Source organism: Sarcophilus harrisii, chromosome 2 (genome assembly GCF_902635505.1).
Source record: "Sarcophilus harrisii chromosome 2, mSarHar1.11, whole genome shotgun sequence".
Taxonomy (NCBI): domain Eukaryota; kingdom Metazoa; phylum Chordata; class Mammalia; order Dasyuromorphia; family Dasyuridae; genus Sarcophilus; species Sarcophilus harrisii.
In genome coordinates, this window is record NC_045427.1 from 506,557,969 (window position 1) to 506,581,058 (window position 23,090).

Genomic DNA, 23,090 nt, shown 5'->3' on the forward strand with positions numbered 1-23,090 from the left:
ATAGCAGTCTTTATTTATAATGGCTCCTTTAGTATGTGATACAATGTTATTTAATTAAAAGTAGACATTTTAATATTACTAATAATTTTTATTATTCTGCTATTTTAAGGATCTGAAATCATATAACATGGGTATATTAATAAAGATCTTAGGGTTTTGCATACATTAATATCAGCCTTGCAATGGCTAATTGTTACTGTATAGCCAACCTAGAAAAGAGCCTATCAGAATTGATTTATGGACAAAAGATGTGTATAAATCAGCAATGGGCCCATGCTTAAAGCCTTTCTAACTACATAGGATCTAGAAAGTCACACACTTACCCAACTCATTGGCATAGACCCCAGGGTCACCTACATACCACATTAGGATACCAGAATACTCTGGTTTCAAAATTATTTTATTCAATGAGTTTTATATAAATGCATATAGATCAAAGTATATATTTTCACTTTCTTCCTTGTTGAGTTTTTTTGGTTTTTTTTCCTCTCATGGATTTTTCCTTTTGTTCTGTTTCTTCTTTTATAACATGATGAAAGTGGAAATATGTTCAACATCTTTCCACACGTACAACCTTTATTAAATTGCCTACCATTTTAGGGAGGAAAGAAGGAAGAAAAAAATAATAATAGTAGTAACTAACAAAAATAGAACTTTGAAGTCACAGAGCATTTTTCTTATAGCAATTTTGAAAATATTATTATCCTTTTATATCATTTATTCAATAAAGACTAATTAAATACCTTTTGTATGTTCAGAAAGAACACTGTGACATATGTGTTATGCAAATATCATCCTTAATTTGCATGTACATGCATTTATTCCAAAAATATAAAGACCAAGTGGAAAGAATTACTAATTTATTTGAATTTCAAAATAAACTCTCAGAACATACTTATTCTAATTTTATCAGAGAGTTGAAAGATTCCAAACCAAAATAGAAATTGAGGCTATGTGTAATAGTACTAATTTCATAAGCTGCAAAAGAAATCTAATTTTGTTTAGATTTCATCCCACATACATAGTTAGTAGAGTCTCAGTGTCATTATCTTCACATATTCATGAGAAAGTTGAATGATTTGACTTCTAGTATTCTTAATTGGTCAAACTGATGTTATGACCTTTCATCCCTTTCCATTTCCCCCTTCTGCCCATCTTCCTTTCCTCCTCTAATGTACTCAGATCTAATTGCAATAGTGTATCTGGCATCTCTATATAGACACATTAAGGTTAGACTAGTACATATGCCAAAAACTCCAACACAAAACTTCCTCTTGCTCTGTGATGCTGTGTAAGCTAGCTGTTTGACGTAAGCAAACTAAAGGGATTTCCCTTCTTTAGGTTTACTTCTTTGATTTCAATATTACTGATTATCCTCTTTGGAATAGCAGTGTGATGATAAAAGTAAATTGACCTGGCAGAGAGTAGACACATAATAAATTCTTGTTGATTAACTAAGTGACAGATTTCAGTCGGATCTAAAATGATCAAAAATATAAGCTACCACATCCAGAGAAAGAACTGATACTCTGAATGCAGATCAAAACACTTTCTTTTTTATTGAAATTTTTTTTGGGGTCCCCCCATGGATTTTTCTTTTTGTTCTTTTTCTTCTTTTATAATATAATAAAGATGGAAATATGTTCAACATGTTTGCACATGTATAACCTTTATCAAATTGCTTACCATCTTGAGAAGGAAGAGGGGAAGGAGGGAAGAAAGAAAAAATCTTATACAGAGTAAATATTGAAAACTATCTTTACATGTAATTTAAAAAAATAAAATATTATTTACATAAAATATTTTCAATTTTTAATAAAGACTATAGGGTACCCCAACTTCTTTAATAAAAATAAGATGGTTCAACTTTAATATGTTATTTTTAGGTTCAATTCAGTTGTCAGTCAACCTTACAGGAAATTCAATGTTTATCTAAAGATAAATTCCCTATCCTAAAGTTGAGCAGCAGAATGTCAATCAATTCAAATGGAATAAGCATCCATAATGATTAATCTTTATTAATGTGCTTCAAGTCAGGTCAACAAGTATTTATTAAGCACCTACTTTGTATCAGACATTGTACTAATGTCAGAACAGTCCCTGTCCTTGGACAGCTCACTTTCTAATGGGGGAGACAACATACAAACAATTATGTAAATATAAGATATGGACAGGATACACTGAAGTTTATCTCAGAGGGAATAAATAATAACAAAAGGAGCAAAGAAAGGCTTCTTGCAAAAACGAAAGATTTAAACGGAGGCTTGAAGGAATCCAGGGATTCTTGGAGAAAGCTATTAAAAAACCGTAGCAGTGTAAAGATAGTCCAAATATGGCCCAATATTCCCATTGCCCTTTCCCTCTTGCCCAACCCATGGTTATTCCTAAATTCTAGAAACATTCCAAAATCTAAATTTCATCATTTAGATATGATTCACATTATGATATCATTAAAGAGAAGGATTTAAAAAAAAAAAAGCAAAATGGGATTACAACTAGGCTCCAAAGATAGATCATTTTCTTTATTAGTAATTTTCTAGATATTTCTCTAGCTTAATCCATTCATTGATATGAGGCCTCTAAATTAGATTAATATTCCTTTTCCTATTTTTCTCATTTGATTTTATAAAAGGGATTGGAGTAAAAGCTGTTTCATGATTGAGGTTAAGTTGGATTTAAGTTCAGTTCCTCTTAGACTGAACTATTACTTTAATTAAATAAAAATGAAATGCAAATGCTTCCAAGTCAGGCAGTACATTTTTCTTTTTAAATATTCTATTTTATCTTATATTTGATTTTAAATCCTGGGCTTCTCCATCTCATTCAGGCTAAAAGTATAGGGACTACTCCCAAGTCATGTCTTTCTCTGATCATTCTACCCTTTACCAAATATTCACCACATTAATGTCAAACTTAATACAAACAATCAACTTAGTTCAAAACTCAGACTCAGGCTTTCTGGTAGATAGGATTACAAGTATTACATCTCCACTACTGGCCAGGCAATGCATTGTAAAAAAAAGATGTCAGATTTGCATTTATCTTCATTTAGATAGATATGGCCATCTTTCATATATAATTTTAAAATATCCACTCACCTATTTGCTTCAGTTGAGCAACAATACTTTTCAGAAGTGTAGGGAAAAAAAAACAAAAAACAGTTGATTGGACTGATCTTATTTTCAGTATCACAGCAAGAAAACCTGCTTCTGGTGGAGGTTCTGGCTATGTGACCCTGAAAAACCTCTATTAAATCCAGTCTCTTTCTGAGCTAAAAAGAAGATAAATCTCAGGATCCAAAAAGGATCCTCTGTGTATATGTGTGTTTGTGTATATTTGTGTGCATGCAGACAAACACGAATGCTTGTTTTCCTGGCCATCTCCATGACAGTCCATCTCCACTCAGATCATCTCTATTTCTTCTCTGCTGGTAAATTGGACTTTGCCTCTGGAATCAACTTTGGCTATAATGGGGTGGTAAGGGCTTTATCTCATTCCCAGGCCCCCTAACCTAATAGCATTTTCTGGCTATCAGTGTACCCAACTCTCTCCTCTTTCCAACTTCCCTTTATGTGCTGTCTCAACTCATCAGAATATAAGCTCCTGAAGGGCAAGAACTATATTTCTTAATTATCTTTGTGTCTCCAGGGACAGGGCTTGGCACATAATAATGCTTAATAAATTCTTTATCTAAATAACTATCAATCTACTCACCTACACATGTATATGTATTTTATGTTACTATTTTTAATTATTTTTTAAATTAATCTATTTTTAATTAATTAATCTATATTTCTTATGAACCTCCTAATTTCAAAGCACTGTATTAGGCTCTCTGATAAGTACAAAGTAGTATCAGAAATAGTTCCTATTTTAAAATAAACAAAACTGAAAACATGTTTGGGGAGTTCATAAATAACCATAGAAAAGACAGTTCATAATATAAAGTAGCATATGAGAAGTATCAAATTCAAAGGACAAAAAATACAAGAAAATAGTATGGGCCTCACTAATAAGAAAGAATATTTCATAAAGCAAGAGTCTTGAAGGATGGGTAGAATTCAGAAAAAAGGAAATAGGTGGAAGATTATTCTAGGTGGAAAAAACAGTGGCACAGAAGCAGTACTGCATATGGTGAGTTGGAGGGATAGTAAACAGACTAGTCTAACTAAAATGGGGAATGAGTACAGAGGAGCAGTGGGAAATAAAGTAGGATATAGGTGGGAAGCAGTATATGAAAGAGTCCTAAATATGTACGCCCATCCAGTAGCCAGTGAATTCTTATGAAAAGTTTCAAAAATTCAGATGATGGTATAAGTGATGTATTAGAACCAATATTTTACATTTTCACTGGCTATCCCACAGACCTGGAATACTCTTCCCTCCTCATTTCTGGTTTCCTTAACATCCTTCAAGTCTCAGTTAAAGTTGAGATGAAAACACCAAAGGAAATAGAAAATCAAATCAGATTAGCGGGTTTCTGAAGGGGCTCACTTGAAACAGGTATGAAACAAGGTGATAAGGTACACATAAATCCATCAATATGGGAGGCATTACACATAATTACATGAGCACATAGCAATATAACACAGGCTAGTAGTAATGTCACAAATAACATGAATCAACATGAGAATTTATACATGTCCATAAGTCCTAGAAATAGTCCAAAATGAAGCCATTATTCATTAGTTCATGTGCCAGAAATTCAATAATTCTTGTAAGCTTTGAAGTAAACAATTTTTCATAACATGAATCAACATACAGAATTATACATGTCCATAAGTCCTAAAAATAGTCCCAAAGGACTATTTCACCTTCTAGGGTGAAAAAATATCTAAATTCTTAGTCTTAGTGCTCTCCCTCTGAAATTATCTGCAATTTATTTTCTCTAGATCATTTGTTTGCATGTTGTTTCCTCCATTAGACTGTGAGCTTCTTGAGGCAGGAGCTTCCAGTGCTAAGCAGAATCTCATATATATTAATAAGTAATTGTTGATTTTACTTACATTTATTTCTATTTTAGCTGGTTTCCTATAAACAGAATATTATTGGTTAGTTAATATTTAGGTAAAGAATATTCTAATATAATAAATACAAGAAATCTTAGTAGCAAGTTTCTCTAGATGTAAGGATCCAAGCATAATGTTTTTCATTGTCCTAACATATCTATGTATTATGTTGTTTCTCCTACAAACTTTATCTAAAGATTTATGGGAAAAGACATTGATGAATGATATGATTCTTTAGAAAGTAATTTTTCATTTTGCTGAATTCGCTGGATACTGAATGATAGGTAACTTGCCTGTCATTACTAAATATACTAATGTAATGTAATTTATAAATGGTTTCTTGCTTCCTTTTTTCTTCTTCTTTGTAGCCCTGTATTTTGATGAATAACATTCAACAATTACGAGTCCAGCTGGAAAAAATGTTTGAATCCATGGGAGGGAAAGAGGTCAGTAATACACCCCACCCCCACCCCTGCTGTTTTCTATTTAGAGATCATTAGCAATATAAGTCTTTACAAAGGAAAGTATAATAATAATCAAATAAGTGTTCGGTTAATTTAGCAGAAAAAAATTATAAGAAAATGAAATGCTAGCAACAATGAAGGCTTTTTTTAAAACAAATTAATTCAGTATTACTCATAAAAGTTATATAGAAAATCAATTTAAGTAGTTCCAGGTGCAGGAGCAGGAGCAAGGGTCTTGTGGAAAAATATAGCTTTCTAGTGTATATATGAATATATACACACATACACATACTAACATGCTAATGATCTGTAAAGTTTTTCCTATTATAGATGTTTAATGTTGTACTCTGTAGTGCCAGCTTATATTAATGTTGTTATTGGATTCTAATTTGTGGTGGTTGTGTGTGTGTGTGTTTTTAATGGTCCAATGTGATTTGTTTATGTCTGAAACTCTGTCCAAAATGTGTCTTGTGCTTTGTCTGTAATTTGTCATGTCTTTGTCTAATACTTTTGACTTGCAATGCCGTGAGCAGAAGAAAGAAGGAGAAAGATTCTCTTATGAGGTTTGTGATAGTAAGCATCTTGACCATTTTTTTCTAAAAATGAAAAACCATTGCATTTCCTACTTCTTGTTTTATGCTCATGTAGCTCAGGCAGACCATTTAAAACTAGCTGCATACCTTCCCTTTCCTTTCACCAGCATCACCCTCTCCAGCTTAAAAATGGGAAGGCTAATGTTCATCTGGGGGTTGGAAGAGTTTGTGCACAGAAAAAGAACTATGGGAGAAATGACTCTATTCCCACTACATTGACTGCCAGGAAGGGGCTTCAGCTATGTGACCATCACTCAAAAGCAAAATTAAATCATTTTTTGCAATAGCAAGTACATGAAATATATGAAAACTGAATTTGAACTCTAATATAGGCAGCTAATCTTTTATAAATTAAAGAGGCTATAAAACTCTTCTGAGATCTCATCTCTTCTTATGGGATATTGTTTGATCACAAGTGGCACTTATGTTTATTCTCATCTCAACACCTTTTCCCCTACCTCCATGAAATCTCTGGCTAAATGTTAGACATTGGGTTCGTTTTAAACCTGCATTTGATAATTAGGATCACATAGATGAGAAGCCATTGATTCCTACATGTCGTAGGGCAAAACTTTACAAATGGACTTTTGATGAACTACATTTCTCCTGCGGTGTCTGTTCAATTTGGATAAAATAAGGCTCCATTCCCAAAAGGGTTAACATTTTGCAAGCTTTGAGAACATAAATCTCATCTTTGAATTCTCCTGATGAATTAGATATTCACAAGCACTTGAAGATCATAACTTTAAGATTTCCCTTTTCATTGTAGTGATCTGTTTTACATGCAGAGTTTAAATATCTTCATTATTTTGGAATGTCTTGGAGAAATTTCTGATTTCTTGTGGGAAATCCTATCCTCTCCTTCATGAATTTTTAGGCTTAAACTATATTTTAAATGCCATCTTTCCTCCTCAAAGCTATTGCTTATTTGTTAACCTCAGAGTTTAGTTCCAGCATAAAAAATATTCCATAGAGCCATAAAATGTGGGACAAGGAGAAATCCTTAATTTTAAAACTATACTTATCAAAAGCCATGGGTTAGAGAGTAATAAATGCTATAACAGCATCAGGATTTTATTGTCGTTCAGTCATTTCAGTCATGTTGAATTCTTCATGAACATATTTGGGATTTTTCTTGACAAAGATACTGGAATGCGTTTTCCATTTCCTTCTCCAGCCCAGTTTACAAATGAGAAATTGAGGCAGTATTAAGTGGCTAGCCCAAGGTCACAGAGCTAGTAAGTATCTGAGGGTCAATTTAAACTCAGGTAGGTGAATCTGATTCCAAACCCAGTGCTCTCTCTGTTGTGCCACCTAGCTGCTCCAGTATCAGGATACCTGAGTACTCTTCCGGACTCTAGCACTCATTGCTTTAGTCAATTAAAAATTATTCTTAAGTATTTACTATGGACTAGGCACTATACTTGTCACTAGGGATAAAAAGAAAAAAAAAAAAGTAGTTCCTCTCTGCCCTCAGAGAGTTTACTTTCTCTCCAAAAATCATTGACTCTATTGGCCCATGATCTCATTGAACAAATCATTTGATCTTTAATCTTTAATTGCCTCTTCTGGAAAATTTAACATTGAACTAGATGATCTCTCAGACCTCTTTCAGGTCTATTATTTTGTCCTTCTAATGGTTCTTTGAATTTAAATTCAGAGTTTCTAAAACTCTTTGCACATTCTATTTCATTTTACCCTAATAATTATTTTGTGAGGTAATTAATAAACATTAACATGAAATTTAAGATATATAAAACACCTTCCTCATGATACCCATGTGAGCTAATTAACGCTGGTATTATCTTCCTCATTTATAGATCAAGACACTGAGGAAATGAGAAGTTAAGTGACTTGGATGAAGTCACACAGTCAATAAGTATCAAAACCAAAGCTCAAGGTTGAGTCATCTGATTCCAAGGCCAGATTCGTTCTAATAGGCCAGCCTTTGTAGTATAGAAAGCAGTGGAGTGTAGACTACTCACTAACCCAAAATGATGCATTCACTTCAATATATTCTTTAGTCACATCTGTTCCAAATTGTTAAAAATTTAGGCTTCAATATCTGCTGAAGTAAAACAATCAATTTCTTATCACAGAAATGATGAAATAAACAATGTTTGTATTTCATCCTCTCTTTGTACCTTTCTCATCTCTGATGATACACAATTTAAGAACCCTCTACCTAAAAAAATCTTCTAAAAGAAATTTAATGTATTGGGTATGTGCTCTGCTTCTTTATTAGAGGCATAATTTTAATTATCTTCAATCTTTCTCACCTCTCCCCTTACCTTCACACATTTATATAGGTCTTCCATTTTTCTTTAGCTCTTTCTCTTCCTATTCTTTCTTTCTATTCCTATTGTGTTTCTTTTTCCCCTCCATTTCTTTCTTACATGAGATACAGGAGAAAGATAGGAGGTCATATCAGGGAATGAAGCTTTTAAGAAGAGCAGAGGAAAACAAGAAAAATAAATGGATTTACTCAAATCTGTGTGTATTTTTGCTCACATATTTCCCCCATGGAATTTAATTGGAACAAAAGATAAATAAAATTTTGAACTCTGAAAATGTTTTTAGTTGTCAATTTTAACCTAACTTTCCTGTCTCTTCTCCACTCAAAAATGTTTTTAACCTTTTAACTCTCTTGCTGCTTCCCTTCCCTCTCCAACCCCAGCAGATGAGAATATATATCATGCACTAGGAAAAAAGGCAAACTACCTCTGTAGAAAGCCATTTATGTTTTGCATGTTTTCACATTTTTAACTCCTTTAGATTATAAAGACAGATTGGCAGGGTCATCCTGAAGAATTACAAAGCCAAGCCATGTTGCACTGTGTGTCTTCATTTTCTGTTCACGCTTATTTCCCAACAGTCTTATATTTATATAGTTGAAATATTTAAGAAATGAGCTTCAAAGGGTTCATAACTGTTTAGAAAAATAAGGAAGATAACGCAAAAGAATAGTAAATATCCTGGAGGGGCAGGAGGATGTAAGAGGGTATAAAGGGATATTTTTATCAGCTAATGTGGTTACTTAGCACCACCTGATAGTATAAGTGCTTCTCCCTCTTTCTCCTTATAGTTAAACCTTCTGATTCCTACAGTTCTTTCTCACAATTAAACCCAATTTGTAATAGCTTAGGAATGGTTCTTTCTATAGTCAGTAGACATACTCTATCTTCATTATTTGAATAAGGAAGTTTTCACTTATTTAATGTTTTTCTTTAATTTAAAAAATTCTGAAATAATTTCTTCAGGGCTAAAATATCTGGCAATCTCATTTTTATGGGTCATCTTTTTAAATATATGTTTTGTATATTGGATTACTTGCCATCCAGGGAAGTAGATGGGGGAAAGGAGGGAAAATTGAAACACAAGGTTTTGCAAGGGTCAATGCTGAAAAACTATCCATTCATATGTTTTGAAAATAAAAAAAAAACTTTAACATAAACAAACAAAATAAACGAAGATAGTGTTTTGTCTAAATTCTTACAGAAGTTCCTTATGTTTGTTTAGAAAATTGTGGGAGGGAAAGGAGGCCTGGAGATAAGAGAAGATGGAGCAAGAAAACATCTTAACCTACTATTTCCATTGTTCCCTGACCCCAAACATCATCCCTGACCCATCATCAATAGCAATAGCAATAGCAATCAATATGGAATGTCCATCACTGGCTCTCATATTGCAATGATATGTAAAGCACAGTCTTGGTCTCCAAATAAATGAAAATTTCAGAACATGGAAAGTTTTCATTAAAAGAAATAATGATATTTTACAATGGATAATATGTACCAAGTTACAATAAATACTTTAAGACCTTAAATAAGAGAAAAATTGCTAAGTGTTAAATAAACTACCAAGGGTTTTATAAATGGAACCTGACCATAATATTAATGTTTAGATGTCTGGGAATGGAAGAGTAGAAATAGTATGCAAATGAAGAGAATATGAGTTTAACTAGAATGTACAGATTGTGAGGGTATATTTGTAGGTTTGTTTTTGATGTTGTTTTGGAGAAGGGGAGAGGATAGATGGGAATTATTATTTTGGAAAGAGCAGAGAGTTCATGGAGAAAAATGGTGACAAATAAAAGTTAGAAAAAATGGTTTGTGTAGAGTCAGATTGTATAAGTCTTCATATGCTACATTAGTTTTTATTTCATGGGCAGTCAAGGCCTGCTATGAGTGTTAGATCTGGGGAGGTTCATACTTAAGTTATGTTTCTGGTTAGAATCTTGACAATAATAAATAGGGTGGATTAGAGAGCAGTAGGAGAGAAAGGAGAAAAAAAAAACAGCTAAATGCTTTAGAAATTCCATTTCACAATTTATCCTATGTAAAGGGAATATTCAAATTCTATCTTAGAAGCAGAGCAGGAAGATTTTATTCCTTGAATTATTTTTTTGCTAAAATAGGAAGAGGACCATATGAGAATACTTCCTCTTTTTTTTCCCAATTAGGAGTTGAGTATGCAAATTATTTATTTGCTGAAAGGAAAATTGGATCAGAGTCCAAATGAGATGAAGCCATCACATAACACTTCTCAATTCATCTAAAGTTTCATATAATCTCCCCTTATCCCAGAAGAAAAGCTTATGTCAAAGATTAGCTAAGAAGTGTTTTAATTTAAAAAAAAAGCCTCTATCCAAAAATACATTAAAGGTAGTTTTCACATTTATGTGAGCCTTAAGAATTGAAATAATTTCCAAGTAACTGGTGGAGTGGACAATGAATCAGGTAATATCTGAGTTTAAATCCTGCCTCAGTCAACTCACAGAGCCTGTTTTTTCATCTGTAAAATGGGGCTATTTCTTTACTGTAGCACTACCCACATAAGATTATTGTGAGGCTTGAGTGATAGTGTTTTGTAAACTTTTAAAAAATGCTTCACAAATGTCAATGATATTAATGATAATCAATGATGGTAGTGATGATGACCATAACTTCTCTGATTCTTTCCTTATGACTCTAAAATGCACAAATCATTGGGCTACCTATGACACAGAGGGAAAGAATCCTTTCTGAATCCCTTCATAACAAATCATTCTCAGACAGTAAGTGAGCTCTGTTTAATGGGAATCTATGGGAAGGTGTATTCATTGGCCACACTTGTATATCTGTGTTCTGTCTGCAGCCCCAAACAGAACTCTACAACAGTATCCACACATATCTAATGCCACCCAACAATTTTTGAGTTGAATACCAACTATACAGCTGGTAAGAGACAGTGATAACATGATCAGTGTAGAGATGCACTTGGTGTAAAAAGTTTCAAGTTCAAGTCAGAAATCTCTGACACTTATAGCATGATCTTAGACAAGTCACGTAACTTTCATTATACAAACAATTCTATTCCCCTTTGCACATTAAACATTTAAAGAATTGTACTAGGTTATAGGGACACAAAAATTGAAGACAAAGTGAAAAGCAACCAACCCCTAACCTTAAGGAGCTTATGCTCTCTTGGTAGAGACAGAACATTAATATAGATGATACAGTGAAATTCGTGGAGGAAGAATGATGGAGGGATCATCCAAATCAAATGTTTTGCACATCAGAAAAGGTTTGCAGCTGTGAATTTTCAAAGAAGCAGAGACTCTCAAAAAGCAGAAATGAGAAGGGAATATATTTTAGACATAAGCAAAGGATGAGACCCAAGAAGTGCCTGAAGTAATGGGAGCAGCAAGTAGGACAACGAGTTGGAACACAGAGTGCCTAAAGGGGGACAGTACATAATATGCCTGGAAAAGTAGTCTCGAGTCAAATTAATGCCCTTCACATTTTAATGCTAGCCGGTCTGGAATTTATCCAGAAATCCACCACACATATTATTAGAAAAAACTTCAATCAATCAACAAGTCTTAAGTGCCTTTTATCTGCCAGGCACTGTTCTAGGTGCTGAAGATACAAATAAGAAAGTGGGGCTAACTTCAAGATCAGTTTGTTATTGGTTTGGTTTTGGTTGTTTTGATTTTTTTATTGAAAAAACATGGTTCTACATTTAAAAAAATGAATAGTGAATATAGTGAATATTCACTCTATTTCTTGCTAGCTAAAATATAAAATAGCACAAAATAGAATTCTTTTTCTTTATTTTCTTGTTGCCACTCTATTAATATAGTCAATTCTTTTTAACTAAATCCATCTTCTTCCAATTTAATTCCCCACAATTTCCTTCAGTAGAATTTAGTATATGCATAAGTCATTGTTTTACTTTTCAAATTTTTTCAGTCTTCCTTAGATTTGAAGAAAATAGAATAATAATACTGTAGTTTCCCATATACACAAAAAAAGAAAGGCAATAGTTTGTATAAATTATTATTAAATTATTATTCTCATGATTTTACAACTGGTTTTGACAAATTTGACCATCATCTAGTGATGCTTATTTAATGTTTTATGTTCTGATAACTGTATTTCAAAGCTGTAAGAAATATTTAAACCTCATAATTATATATGTAATAGCCATTCTATTTCATTTTCTCAACTCAATATGCATAGGTTTGCCATCTATATCCCTGAGGGAAAGAGGTTCAAGAATCCCAGCTTCAAGAGTATTATATGGTCCTTAATTCTCAAACTGTAACTCATAAACCCCTGTATTCTTAGTGGTTATCCAGTAGACACCATTGATCTAAAACAAAAGTATTTGCAGAATTGACATTATAAAATATTTACATCCCTTTTCCCCTTTCTTTCCTTCATTAACCTGAAGCTGACTCTTCCTCAATATACAGAAGTATCTGGGGGTGAAGGGGATACAAACTGGGAATGAGACACACATGTAGAAACACATATAGTCAAAGTAACTTGTGCCTCTAATCCTTAGTTCCCTAGTGACCTTTCTCTTCTCTTGGTGTCTTCCACAGAGCCTTATCTTTCATGGTGAATAACTCATCAAGGCTCTCAGACTATTCCTCTTAGTAATTTGAATCTTCCATAGGTAAATCTCTCTCGATTTCACAGTCAACTCTCTTTTCTGCTGTATACTTCATAAAAAGATAACAGGGGTTAGACACATTGTGGTACTTCATTTTAACCTATTAAATCCTCATTACCACTTTCTCTAATTATATCAACTGGGCTCGGAGTTGGGGGATAGAGAGATTAAATCCTCCCCAAACCAAATTTCATGTATGACTGTGTCTAGAATAAAGCTGTATGATAGGTAATGCTCTATCAGAAATATTTAGTTTCCAACTCTATTTTTCCTTTCTTATGGAAGATGTAATGGAATTGTGTTATAATACATTAAACTGAAAGTGCCCATCTATGGATGTGTTAATTACTGCAAAAGAAAAAGAACAAATAAGATTTTAGAAAACTTCCTTCCCACATTAACTAAAGTCTTTGGAGTGGCAATATGATGAAATAAAGCATAATGAAAAGTTCAGAGATATAACTAACCCATCACCCTGACAATACCTTCTTGGGTCGATTCTACTCTTGGAATAGCAAGTAATAATTATAATTCACCATTCCTACTGGATTAGTCAGTGATTCTAAGGTGGATCAAGGAGTTACAAATCAGTGACATTGCAAATTATTCTACAGTCCTTCTAAACTTAATTAGTTGAAGTGTTGGCCAGTGAAAGTCTTCTTTGAACACACACACATTAAAGTCAATGGCTGACAAATAGGAAGTTCAATTATTTGCACCTCAGGCCCTATAAAGTTTCACTTGCCCCTTTAGAATCCAACAGTATATGCAAAGAACTTCAGTATATTATTATTTACTTGTCTTTCATTTATCACTGAGTGAATCACATATCATATAACTCCCTATGAATGAACAGATACATTATAATCTCAAGCCTCAGACTCTATCATCGTAATTGTTATTTGTTTTTTAGGGGGCTTTTGATTGTTATAATAGTTATTTGTGGGGAGAAATTTTGGAGCTTTATTGGGTTTTTGTGGCAATTAGGTGGTACAGTAGACAAAGTGTCAGGCTTGGAGTCAGAAAAACTTAGCTTCCTGAATTGAAAACTGGTCCCAAAAACGCTTGCTATTTAGGTAACCCTGGACAAATCACTTCATCCTATTTGCCTCAATTTCCTCACCTATAAAATGATTTGGAGAAGGAAATGACAAACCATTCCAGTGTTTTTCCAAAAAACCTAAATGGGGTCCAAAGAGTCAGACCCAATTGAAATGACTGAACAACAACAGTGACAATAGTGGCAAACAAACAAAAATCAACTAATTTTGTTTCTCTTAATTCATCAACTATATTGCCATTACTCGGGGTGGGGGTGGGGAAGGAATTGGATTCTGTCTACATGAATTATAAATTAATCTTTGTTATAAAAGAAAAAAATCTCCAAAATTAAATTCATATTCAGAAAGTTGTGATATATTATTCACAAAGTTCCTGAATAAATATTTTAGTTTTTGATTTATGAGAATTATAAATGGGTCGGGTATGCAGAAATGATAAAGATATCAAACTTCTATTTCTTTATTCAAATATATGTTTATTATCTCTCACAATAATGTATTTGAATTATCACCCTCTAAATTATGGACACCCAGTTATCTATAATCCTAGAAAATAGTCATATGTATATATAAAGTTAACATAATGCTAAATGCTAAAAATGATTTTTATTAAAACAAAAAATCACCTGAGACCCTTTCATATGAATTCACAGAGCTCTCAGCCTGGTGATCATAGAATCATAGAATTGAGTCAATCTCAGAGGAGAACTGCAGGAACCAGAGAAGTTAAGTGACTTGCACAGGATGGTGTGTTGCTATTGTCAGTTGTTTTTCAGTTGTATATTTTCTTTACCAGACCCACTTTCTAGGTTGTATGAGTACATATGTATATTATGAGAATACTATCATATGGAACACAGCCTTTGCCCTCAATGAGTTCACGATCTAATAAGAGAGATAAGCCAATGAATGTATACAAACAAGTTATGTAAATAGAAAATAAGTAACAGAGGAAAGGCACTAGAATTAAGAGGATTGGGAAAAGCTTCCTATAGAAAATGGGATTTTAGTTGAGATTTAAAGGAAATTGGAGAAGCCAGTGGACAAATCTAAGAAGAGAAAGCATTCAAGTCATGGAGGAAGTGAGAAAGAGAAAATGTCTGGATGAGAAATGAAGAGCAAGGAGGCTAGTGCCACTGGATCAAAGAGTGTGGTAAAGAGTAAGACGGAAGAAGACTGAAAAGATAGGAGGGGGCCATGTCATGAAGGGCTTTGAATATCAAACAGAAGATTTCATAGTTGATCACAGAGGTGACAGGGAGCCGTGAGTAGAGCATTAGAGGAAGTGACTAAACTTGTGTTTTAGAAAATTACTTTGGTGACTGGAGGATGGATTGGAGCATGGAGAGAACTGAGACAGGTCGACCCTCATCAACAGGCTTTTGCAATAGCTCAGGTGTAAAGTTAGTGACAAGGACAGAACATATAAGTCAATAGAGATCAGCAACAGAGTGGACTAGTGAGGAGGAAAGGGTGACTGGTTGAGAGAATGAGAGACTGGAAGGATCATATTATACCCTACTATAATAGGGAAGGGGAAGGCTTAGGGAAAGCCATTCAGAAGAGATTGTAGCGATTTTTGCCCATATGAATCTTCAGTGGTAGTCATTCACTTTTTTTTCCTTTTATATCTGCATGTGGCATATTTACAAATGAATGACCTTATAACATCATACACACTCTGCCACTTAGCCTGTCAGTTCTCCAGGCAACTCTTTTAAGATTAGAAGGTGCCAAGCAGGTGTTCATTTGCATTGGTAGAGGATTTCCTCTTAGGAATTCCCAAAGAAATCACAAGACTAGTAAAAACAAATAAATGCTTATAACAGATTTGTTTTCTTTGTTCTTTAGACTCTGATTTAATTTGTACCCTCTGAAAATTCATAAAACCTCAAAATTTTTACAAATATTGTTTCTTTTTTAACCAAGTCTCTTTTATGTTAAAAATGTAAATAATAAAACATTAAATTATATTTTATAAACAGCATGTGAATATTATACAATATTAAATGTCATAAATGTAATTAATAATAGCTCACATTAATGAAGCATTTTAATGTATGCAAAATCCTTTATATACATTTTATCTATTAATTCTAACAACACTCTATTATTATCTTTGTTTTACAGATGAGGGATCTGAGGTGTAGAGAAATTAAGTGGCTTGTTCATGTTCATATAGCTAGTAAGCATCTGTGGCAGGATATTAACCCAAAAGTCTTCCTAACTCCAAGTCTACCTCTCCATTGACTAAATTATACCTCCTTTCAAGAACTAGCTTTTGTGTCAACTTAACCATCTTATAAAAGTCTACATCAATGACATTTTTAAGGATGACTTCAAGTTTGCATGCTTCAAGTTATTATACATTTCACAATGTACAGACCTTAAGCTACAAGTTTAAAACTAAAACAGCACACATTTTGAACAAAAAGTTCACTGATCCTTAAAATGTTCTTGGTCCAAAATTGAGGAGAGGGAGGATGATTTACAAATACATTTCAAATCTCAAGGTTATGTTAAAAATAATTCTGGCTTTTATTATTTCTATTTTGCATATTGCTAAATGTATAGAGTCATTTTAACAGTGACAGGAATCTGACAGGAAGTTTTTCAATTCAATTTTCAGTATTTAATATTACTTACTCATTTCATTTTTCTTAACATAAATATTATGTGCTCATAAAAGTTGAATTAGTGTAGAATGTGTTGTTGACTCATAATAAAATAACGATCAGTTCCATCTATCAGTTTTTCCTATTTTAACTCTAAAAATAATTTATTGAAACTGTTTTCCTCTGTGGGAGAAGACTGGTTGCTTTTTTTCTGAGTAATAATATCCTTTCATCTACAGTTGAAAGTAGAGCTCAGAATGCCCAGTGGTCCTGGCCTTGACCTGACCCTTCAAAGCTTATAGAATGTCCTATGGTCAGCACTCTCAGCTTAAGATGACTCAAAGAACAGCAAGCTAAAAATATCTTATGATGCCAGATACCTTAAATGGACAGCTGCTTCATGGTTTCCCTCATCTGTAAAATGAAGGGATTGGACAAAGAGGTTCACGAGGGCTTTTCTAACTTCATTTCTATGATCCTATGATTCTCTTAACCCATTTTCTAAATACTAAGCATCATTTACTGAATTGTTTTTTAAACAGATTTATGCTTATCTCTATAATATCATTATTTGACTGATTGCTTTTTCAGCTGTTTTGGCACCATAGGACAATCATAAAGAATGGCTGATTCCAGAACTCCTATTCTTCCCAGCCTGCCTCTTCCTGTCCTCTCTTGTTATGGTGGCACACCTAAGCCCCAACGGCCCTGATGTCTCTTCTCTGTGGATATCTGTGCCTGCCCACTAAACGTCATCCCAAAAGTTCCTAGGAGAAACTCAGAATTATTCTATTTTATAACCATTTATTAGGGCAACTAGGTAGTACAATAGATCAAGTGCCTGGCCTAAAGTCAAAAAGACTCATTTTCCAGAGTTCAAATACATGAGTTTGCTTGAGTTTCTTCATCTGTAAAGAGAGCTGGAGAAGGAACTGGTAAATTCCTCCAGTATTTTGCCAAGAAAAACAGAAATGAGTCATGGACAACAGTACAATCATTTATTAAATAGGATCTAGAGGGGATAGAAATGAGGGAGGGAATTCATTAAGATATTTGAATAGATGTAATTAAAAACTAGCCAGTTTAAACATCTTGAGTTAAACCTAGCCAGTAATTTCACTAAAGGAGAATAATGAAAATGTCAAGAGTTTTTGGTCTGTTTTTGGTTCTATCAGATAATCCCCATACAATGGAAGGGTTGAACCAGGCAGGTGATGCTCTTTAATTTCATTTCCTGACAAAAACAAGCTTTAATTATTAATTTAAAATGTAATATAATTAATAAATAATAATAATTAATAAAAGTAATTTAAAAATTAAATTTAATTTAATTAGTTTAATTCTGTCCCTAATGAGGAAAGTACATACATCAAAGAAACCTTCCAGAGATAGGAAAGGAAAGCAGTCCCATTTGTACATAATTCATCCCTACTGAGATCTACAACAAGAGAATGGTAGGGTCAAAGACCCTGAGTTCTAACCTTATGTCAATTACAATCTATCTGACCGTAAACAAGACTCTTGATACCTCTTTCTACATTAAAAATGAGGGAATTAAAAGTTGCTAAATGACTCCATGGATAAAATACTGTGACTGGAGTGAGGAAGACCTGAGTTCAAATGTGGCTTCAGATACTTACTAGTTATGTGATCCTGGGCAAGTCAATTAATCTCTGTATCTGAGTTTTCCCAACTATTAGATCAGAGTAATAAAAGACCTACTCTCCCAGAGTTGTGAGGATCAAATGACATAATACTTGTAAAATGGTACCTGACATACAATAGTTACTTAATAAATGCTTTTCTTCTCTTTTAGATAATCTTTAAAGTTTCTCCTAGCTCTGAAGGATGTTTCTTTTCACTATTACTTATTTCCCATTCTGGTCACTCTGATTATACCTTCTCAAACCATAAAATAATTGAGAAACTAATATCTTATTTCCTGCACACAGCTAATCCATAATTATCCTTTCTTGGTGAGGTGGTAAGCTATCCTATATAAAAAATACTTTGTTATGAATTTTCCAACTGTTTGGGAGTTGTGCTGCAATAATAGTTAACATTTATGAAGTTTTAAGAATTGCAATCTTTTTATGTATGGTTTAGTCATCAACATGGAAAGAAATCTATCTCTGTTTCCCCTGCCTATCCCATTTTCATATCACTTTAAAAAAACAAAGCAACTAAACAAAGAACAGCAAAACCTTACTCAAGATTCTTTCATCAAGATCCTGGCAAGGGGATAAAGGAGGAGACCCTTCATTTACTAGGCTAAAAATAGACCTATTGTTTCCATAAAGTTATAGTAGTACTGGTGAATTAAAACCATGTTTTTTCTTAAATAAAAGGAAACAGAATAATCTCATTTCCAAGTTTAGGATGATATAGTTAGATTCTGAAAAAGCCCCAGAACTTGACTCACAACTTGAAGAGGAAAAAAAGCATCAGTCTTGTCCAAAGACATAGATAATACCAATTTTTATCTGGGGAATTAATCCATATGTAGTACATTTTATGGATTACAGAAGAGCTACAGGTATGGTAAATACAACACTATATTCCCTAAAATATTCCTAGAATGTAAGGTTATAATGAAATTCTACAAGAAAGGAAAAGTGAAGTGTCTTTCTGTCTCACAATCACATTCCTGCATGCACATATACATACACACACATACATACTATGGTTATGTTGTTTTTTGGTTGTTTTTTTTTTTTTCTAGCCATTAGAACTGGTGAAGCTTAAGATTTCATAGGTTTCTAAATCCCAGAAGTAGAAGTTTCTTAATATTTCAATCTTCTTAATAAACTAAACTGATTTCCTTTTAAACATCATATCTTCTAGTTCCTCCTCTTAGTTTTTACTGCCTTTACAGCTTTGGTACTTGGCGTATCATGCTACCGCAAAAATCATCATGACGATGCTTGAAATTTATACAAGTTTAAAGGTTTATCGGTCTCTTTACTGGTACTTAGACTATGAACTTCTCAAAGCCAGGGATTGTCTTTTGCCTCTCTTTCTACCCTAGTAATTATCACAGTGCATAGCACATAATAGCTGCTCAATAAATGTTTACTGATTGACCTACTGAATTGTACTGTCTAGGCTAAAGTAGACCTTAATTGAATGCAGACTTCTTGAGATGAGTAATTATTTCACTTTTGTATTCATATTCCAAATTCTAATACTAATACAAATAAAAAAGTGATATATATACACATATACATATATACATATACATATATAGATATAAAATTTGTTGACTGTAAAAAGACTTTGTGAAACCTACTCATTAAACTCCTCTAAGTCATTCAAAATACAGTTGGATCTTATTTCCTCAAAGATTTCTAGGGATAGTTTGTATTGAGGTTTTTTTTTTTAATAGATATTTCTACATTTGTTCATTCAGCAAGTCTTGAGACATTTTTACCAAGGCATAACCCTGTAATATTTTTTCACTATTTCCTTTTTTGAACTCTAGTTCATTTTTGTACTTGGCACTATCCCTATCTAGACTGATTGGCTTCATAAAAAGAAAATCTTTCAGATTAATATTTTATAAGAGGATACAGTTTTTTCTTATTTTTAAGGAGCACATTCTCAATTCCTGTGTGAGATTGCCACTGCAAGAACATAAAGCTTCAGTCTATTTTTTTTAAATAAGTTGATGTAAATAAACCAGTAGCAATAAGAATGTGCAGACAGTTATCAATGAGCTCACAGAAGACATAAAACAGGAACAAAATTTTGCATTAGTAGCATTTATAGAAATATTAACTTTTTGCATTGCAGAAAACATTTTTCTATCTATAGAAAATATTTAAATATACATATATTTTGTGTACTTTTTTAGTTTCCTCAATCAGTAAAGTAATCAGAATTAAATTTTATTCTTAATAAAAAAAAGAACCATCATATTATGCTTTCCACAATTCAGCATGAAAAAGTGACCTTTATTAAAAAGTGCCTTACAATTATGCATTGATTTAAAACATCAAGATTGAGAAATATTATTTTTAATATGACAGGATTAAACTTTTCTTCACTGATTATTAATGTAAAGAAACAGGGCAATCCAATGGAAAAGGTTCTATGCTGTATGTTCCTCTAGAGCAAGTGTTTTCTTTTTTGTCTTTGTTTTTCTAATATCACAATGCCTTGCACACATTAAACACTTGACAAAATTCACTGATTGAATTGAGAATCAAAAGAACCAGGTGTTAGTCCTAACTGTGGTACTCCACAAAATGATTTTTATGATTCCCACTAGCTCTAAGATTCTGTGAGTTTAAGCCCTAATGCTGTTATAAAAGAAACAGGTTTTTGTTTTTTTGGGTTTTTTTAATTCTGAAAAAACTGAGGAATGCTTTTTGTATGGAGTAAAAGTCAAAATAATAAAAATGGTAATATTAATAATGTAAAATAATAAAATTTAAAGTATAAAAGTTATACAAAAAAGTTGCTGACAAGATTAAAAGGTTTGCCTCATTTAGTTTCCATTAAAAAGTCGATTTCAAATGTCCAAATTTTCCTAGCTTTAAGTATTCGCCTAAGTCTGTTGAAAGAGATATGTCAATCTTTCTTTTCTTTGCTTTCCTAGACAGAATTCCTTATCTTGAAGTCAATGAGTAACTTTAGAGCTGAAAATGACAACTTTCTTAAATTTTTTTTTTCCTATGGATTGTCCTTAATCAGGGTGGAAACTGCAAATATTGTTGTTTTTAGATTTCTGAGACCACAGAGTCAGGAACATGAATTTAAATGATGGATGCCTCTAGGACAGCAGTTCATGAAAATCTCAAAGGAAGAAAAGAAATGCTATAGACTGCTATCTAAAATGATGATTATGTGGCTATATTAAATTCTTAGGTGTTTTTCCTTAAGGCAATTAGAATAACATCTCAACAGGATTCTTCCACATAGAGAGCATCTCTAATGCACCTTCCAGCTTTGCAATTTTTCTAATTTATTTTACTTTATATTCTAAGATAGACTACATTGATATGGAATCGTATCATATCAAATACTTAGATTTAAAACACCATGGGGATAGAAAATAATACAAAGACCAAGGTTGAGTGCATTTAAGTATAGAGGAGAAATCTTTAAAAATGAAGAAAATAGTGAAACAGTCCTTTTTCTGAAATAGATTTTCTTCTGAAGGGTTTTAAGGGGAAAGGAGATATGGGAAAAAGAAAAGATCAAACATTTATTTGGCTCCTACTATGTGCCAGGGACTGTGCTAAACACTTTACAAATATTATTTCATTTAATCCTCACAACAACCCTGGGAGGTAGGTGCTATTATTATTCCTACTTTACACTTGAGGAAACTGAGGCAAAGAGAGATTAAGTGACTTATGCAATGTCATCATACTACTAAGTATCTGAAGCCAGAACTGAACTCAGTTCTTTCTAAATGCACCCAACACTCTCTTTGATGCACACCAGTTATGAATATATGTAAGAAAATACAATACAATTTCAAGGCAGAGTAAGGGCTAACCATGGGGGAAAAGAGTGAGGTGGTATTCTTATCCTCAAAAGCCTTCAGTGACTCTTTATTACATCTAGAATCTATTTTTTATTTGATTTACTTTTTAAGATTTTCCCCAGTTGCATTCAAATCAAAAAACATTTTACATTTGTTTTTAAAATTTTTGACTCCTACATTCTCTCCTTTCCCCTCCTCAATTAAGAAACCACATGTAAAGTTAAACAAAAGACTTCCATAAAAATCAAGTTGTAAAAGAAAGAATAGATCTCCTGCCCTAATGAAACTAAAAACCCTCAAGAAAATTAAGTTTAAAAAAAGATAGAGAGACAAAAAGAGAGAATGCTTCAGTCTTTATTCAGACACAATCAGTTCCTTTTCTGGGTATGTATAAGATTGTTTTTATCATACGTCTTTCAGAATAGTCATAGCTGATTGTACTACTGAGAATAGCAAAGTCATTTGCAGTTATGCCAGAATTGGTAATTACTATTACTTTTTATATAGTACATTGTATTTTCCTTTAGTTTATTAAGGACTTTCCAGATGTTTTTTTTTTTTTTTTCCCTTAGAGCATCCTGGTCATTATTTCCCATAAAATACTAATATTCCTTCACAAACACATACCACAGTTTATTGAGCCATTCCCCAATTGATGAGTATCTCCTCAATTTCCATTTTTTTTTCATGAATATTTTTGTATATATAGGACATTTTCCTTTATTTTTCAATAACTTAGTATTCATGCCTTGTAGTGGTGTTTTTAGGTCAAAAGATATGCATAAATTTGTAGTCCTTTGGGTATAGATCATATCTTTTGGTCATTTATAAATTGGGGCTATATCTAAAATTAAAAAAAAAATACTCTTCCAATTGGAATTTAATCGAGGCCCTGTGCTAGCTGGTTTTACA

The 23,090-nt window shown here is 32.8% G+C and overlaps 1 protein-coding gene across 2 annotated transcripts in view; it reads left to right on the forward strand.

Annotated features, from left to right (window-relative positions):
* UNC13C (unc-13 homolog C) overlaps positions 1 to 23,090 on the forward strand; it is a 668,923-nt gene that overhangs the window by 543,918 nt on the left and 101,915 nt on the right. For both annotated transcript variants that reach the window (XM_031955232.1, XM_031955234.1), the window contains one exon: positions 5,378 to 5,455. In XM_031955232.1, coding sequence (XP_031811092.1) covers positions 5,378 to 5,455 — 78 coding nt within the window. The remainder of the gene's footprint in view (positions 1 to 5,377; positions 5,456 to 23,090) is intronic.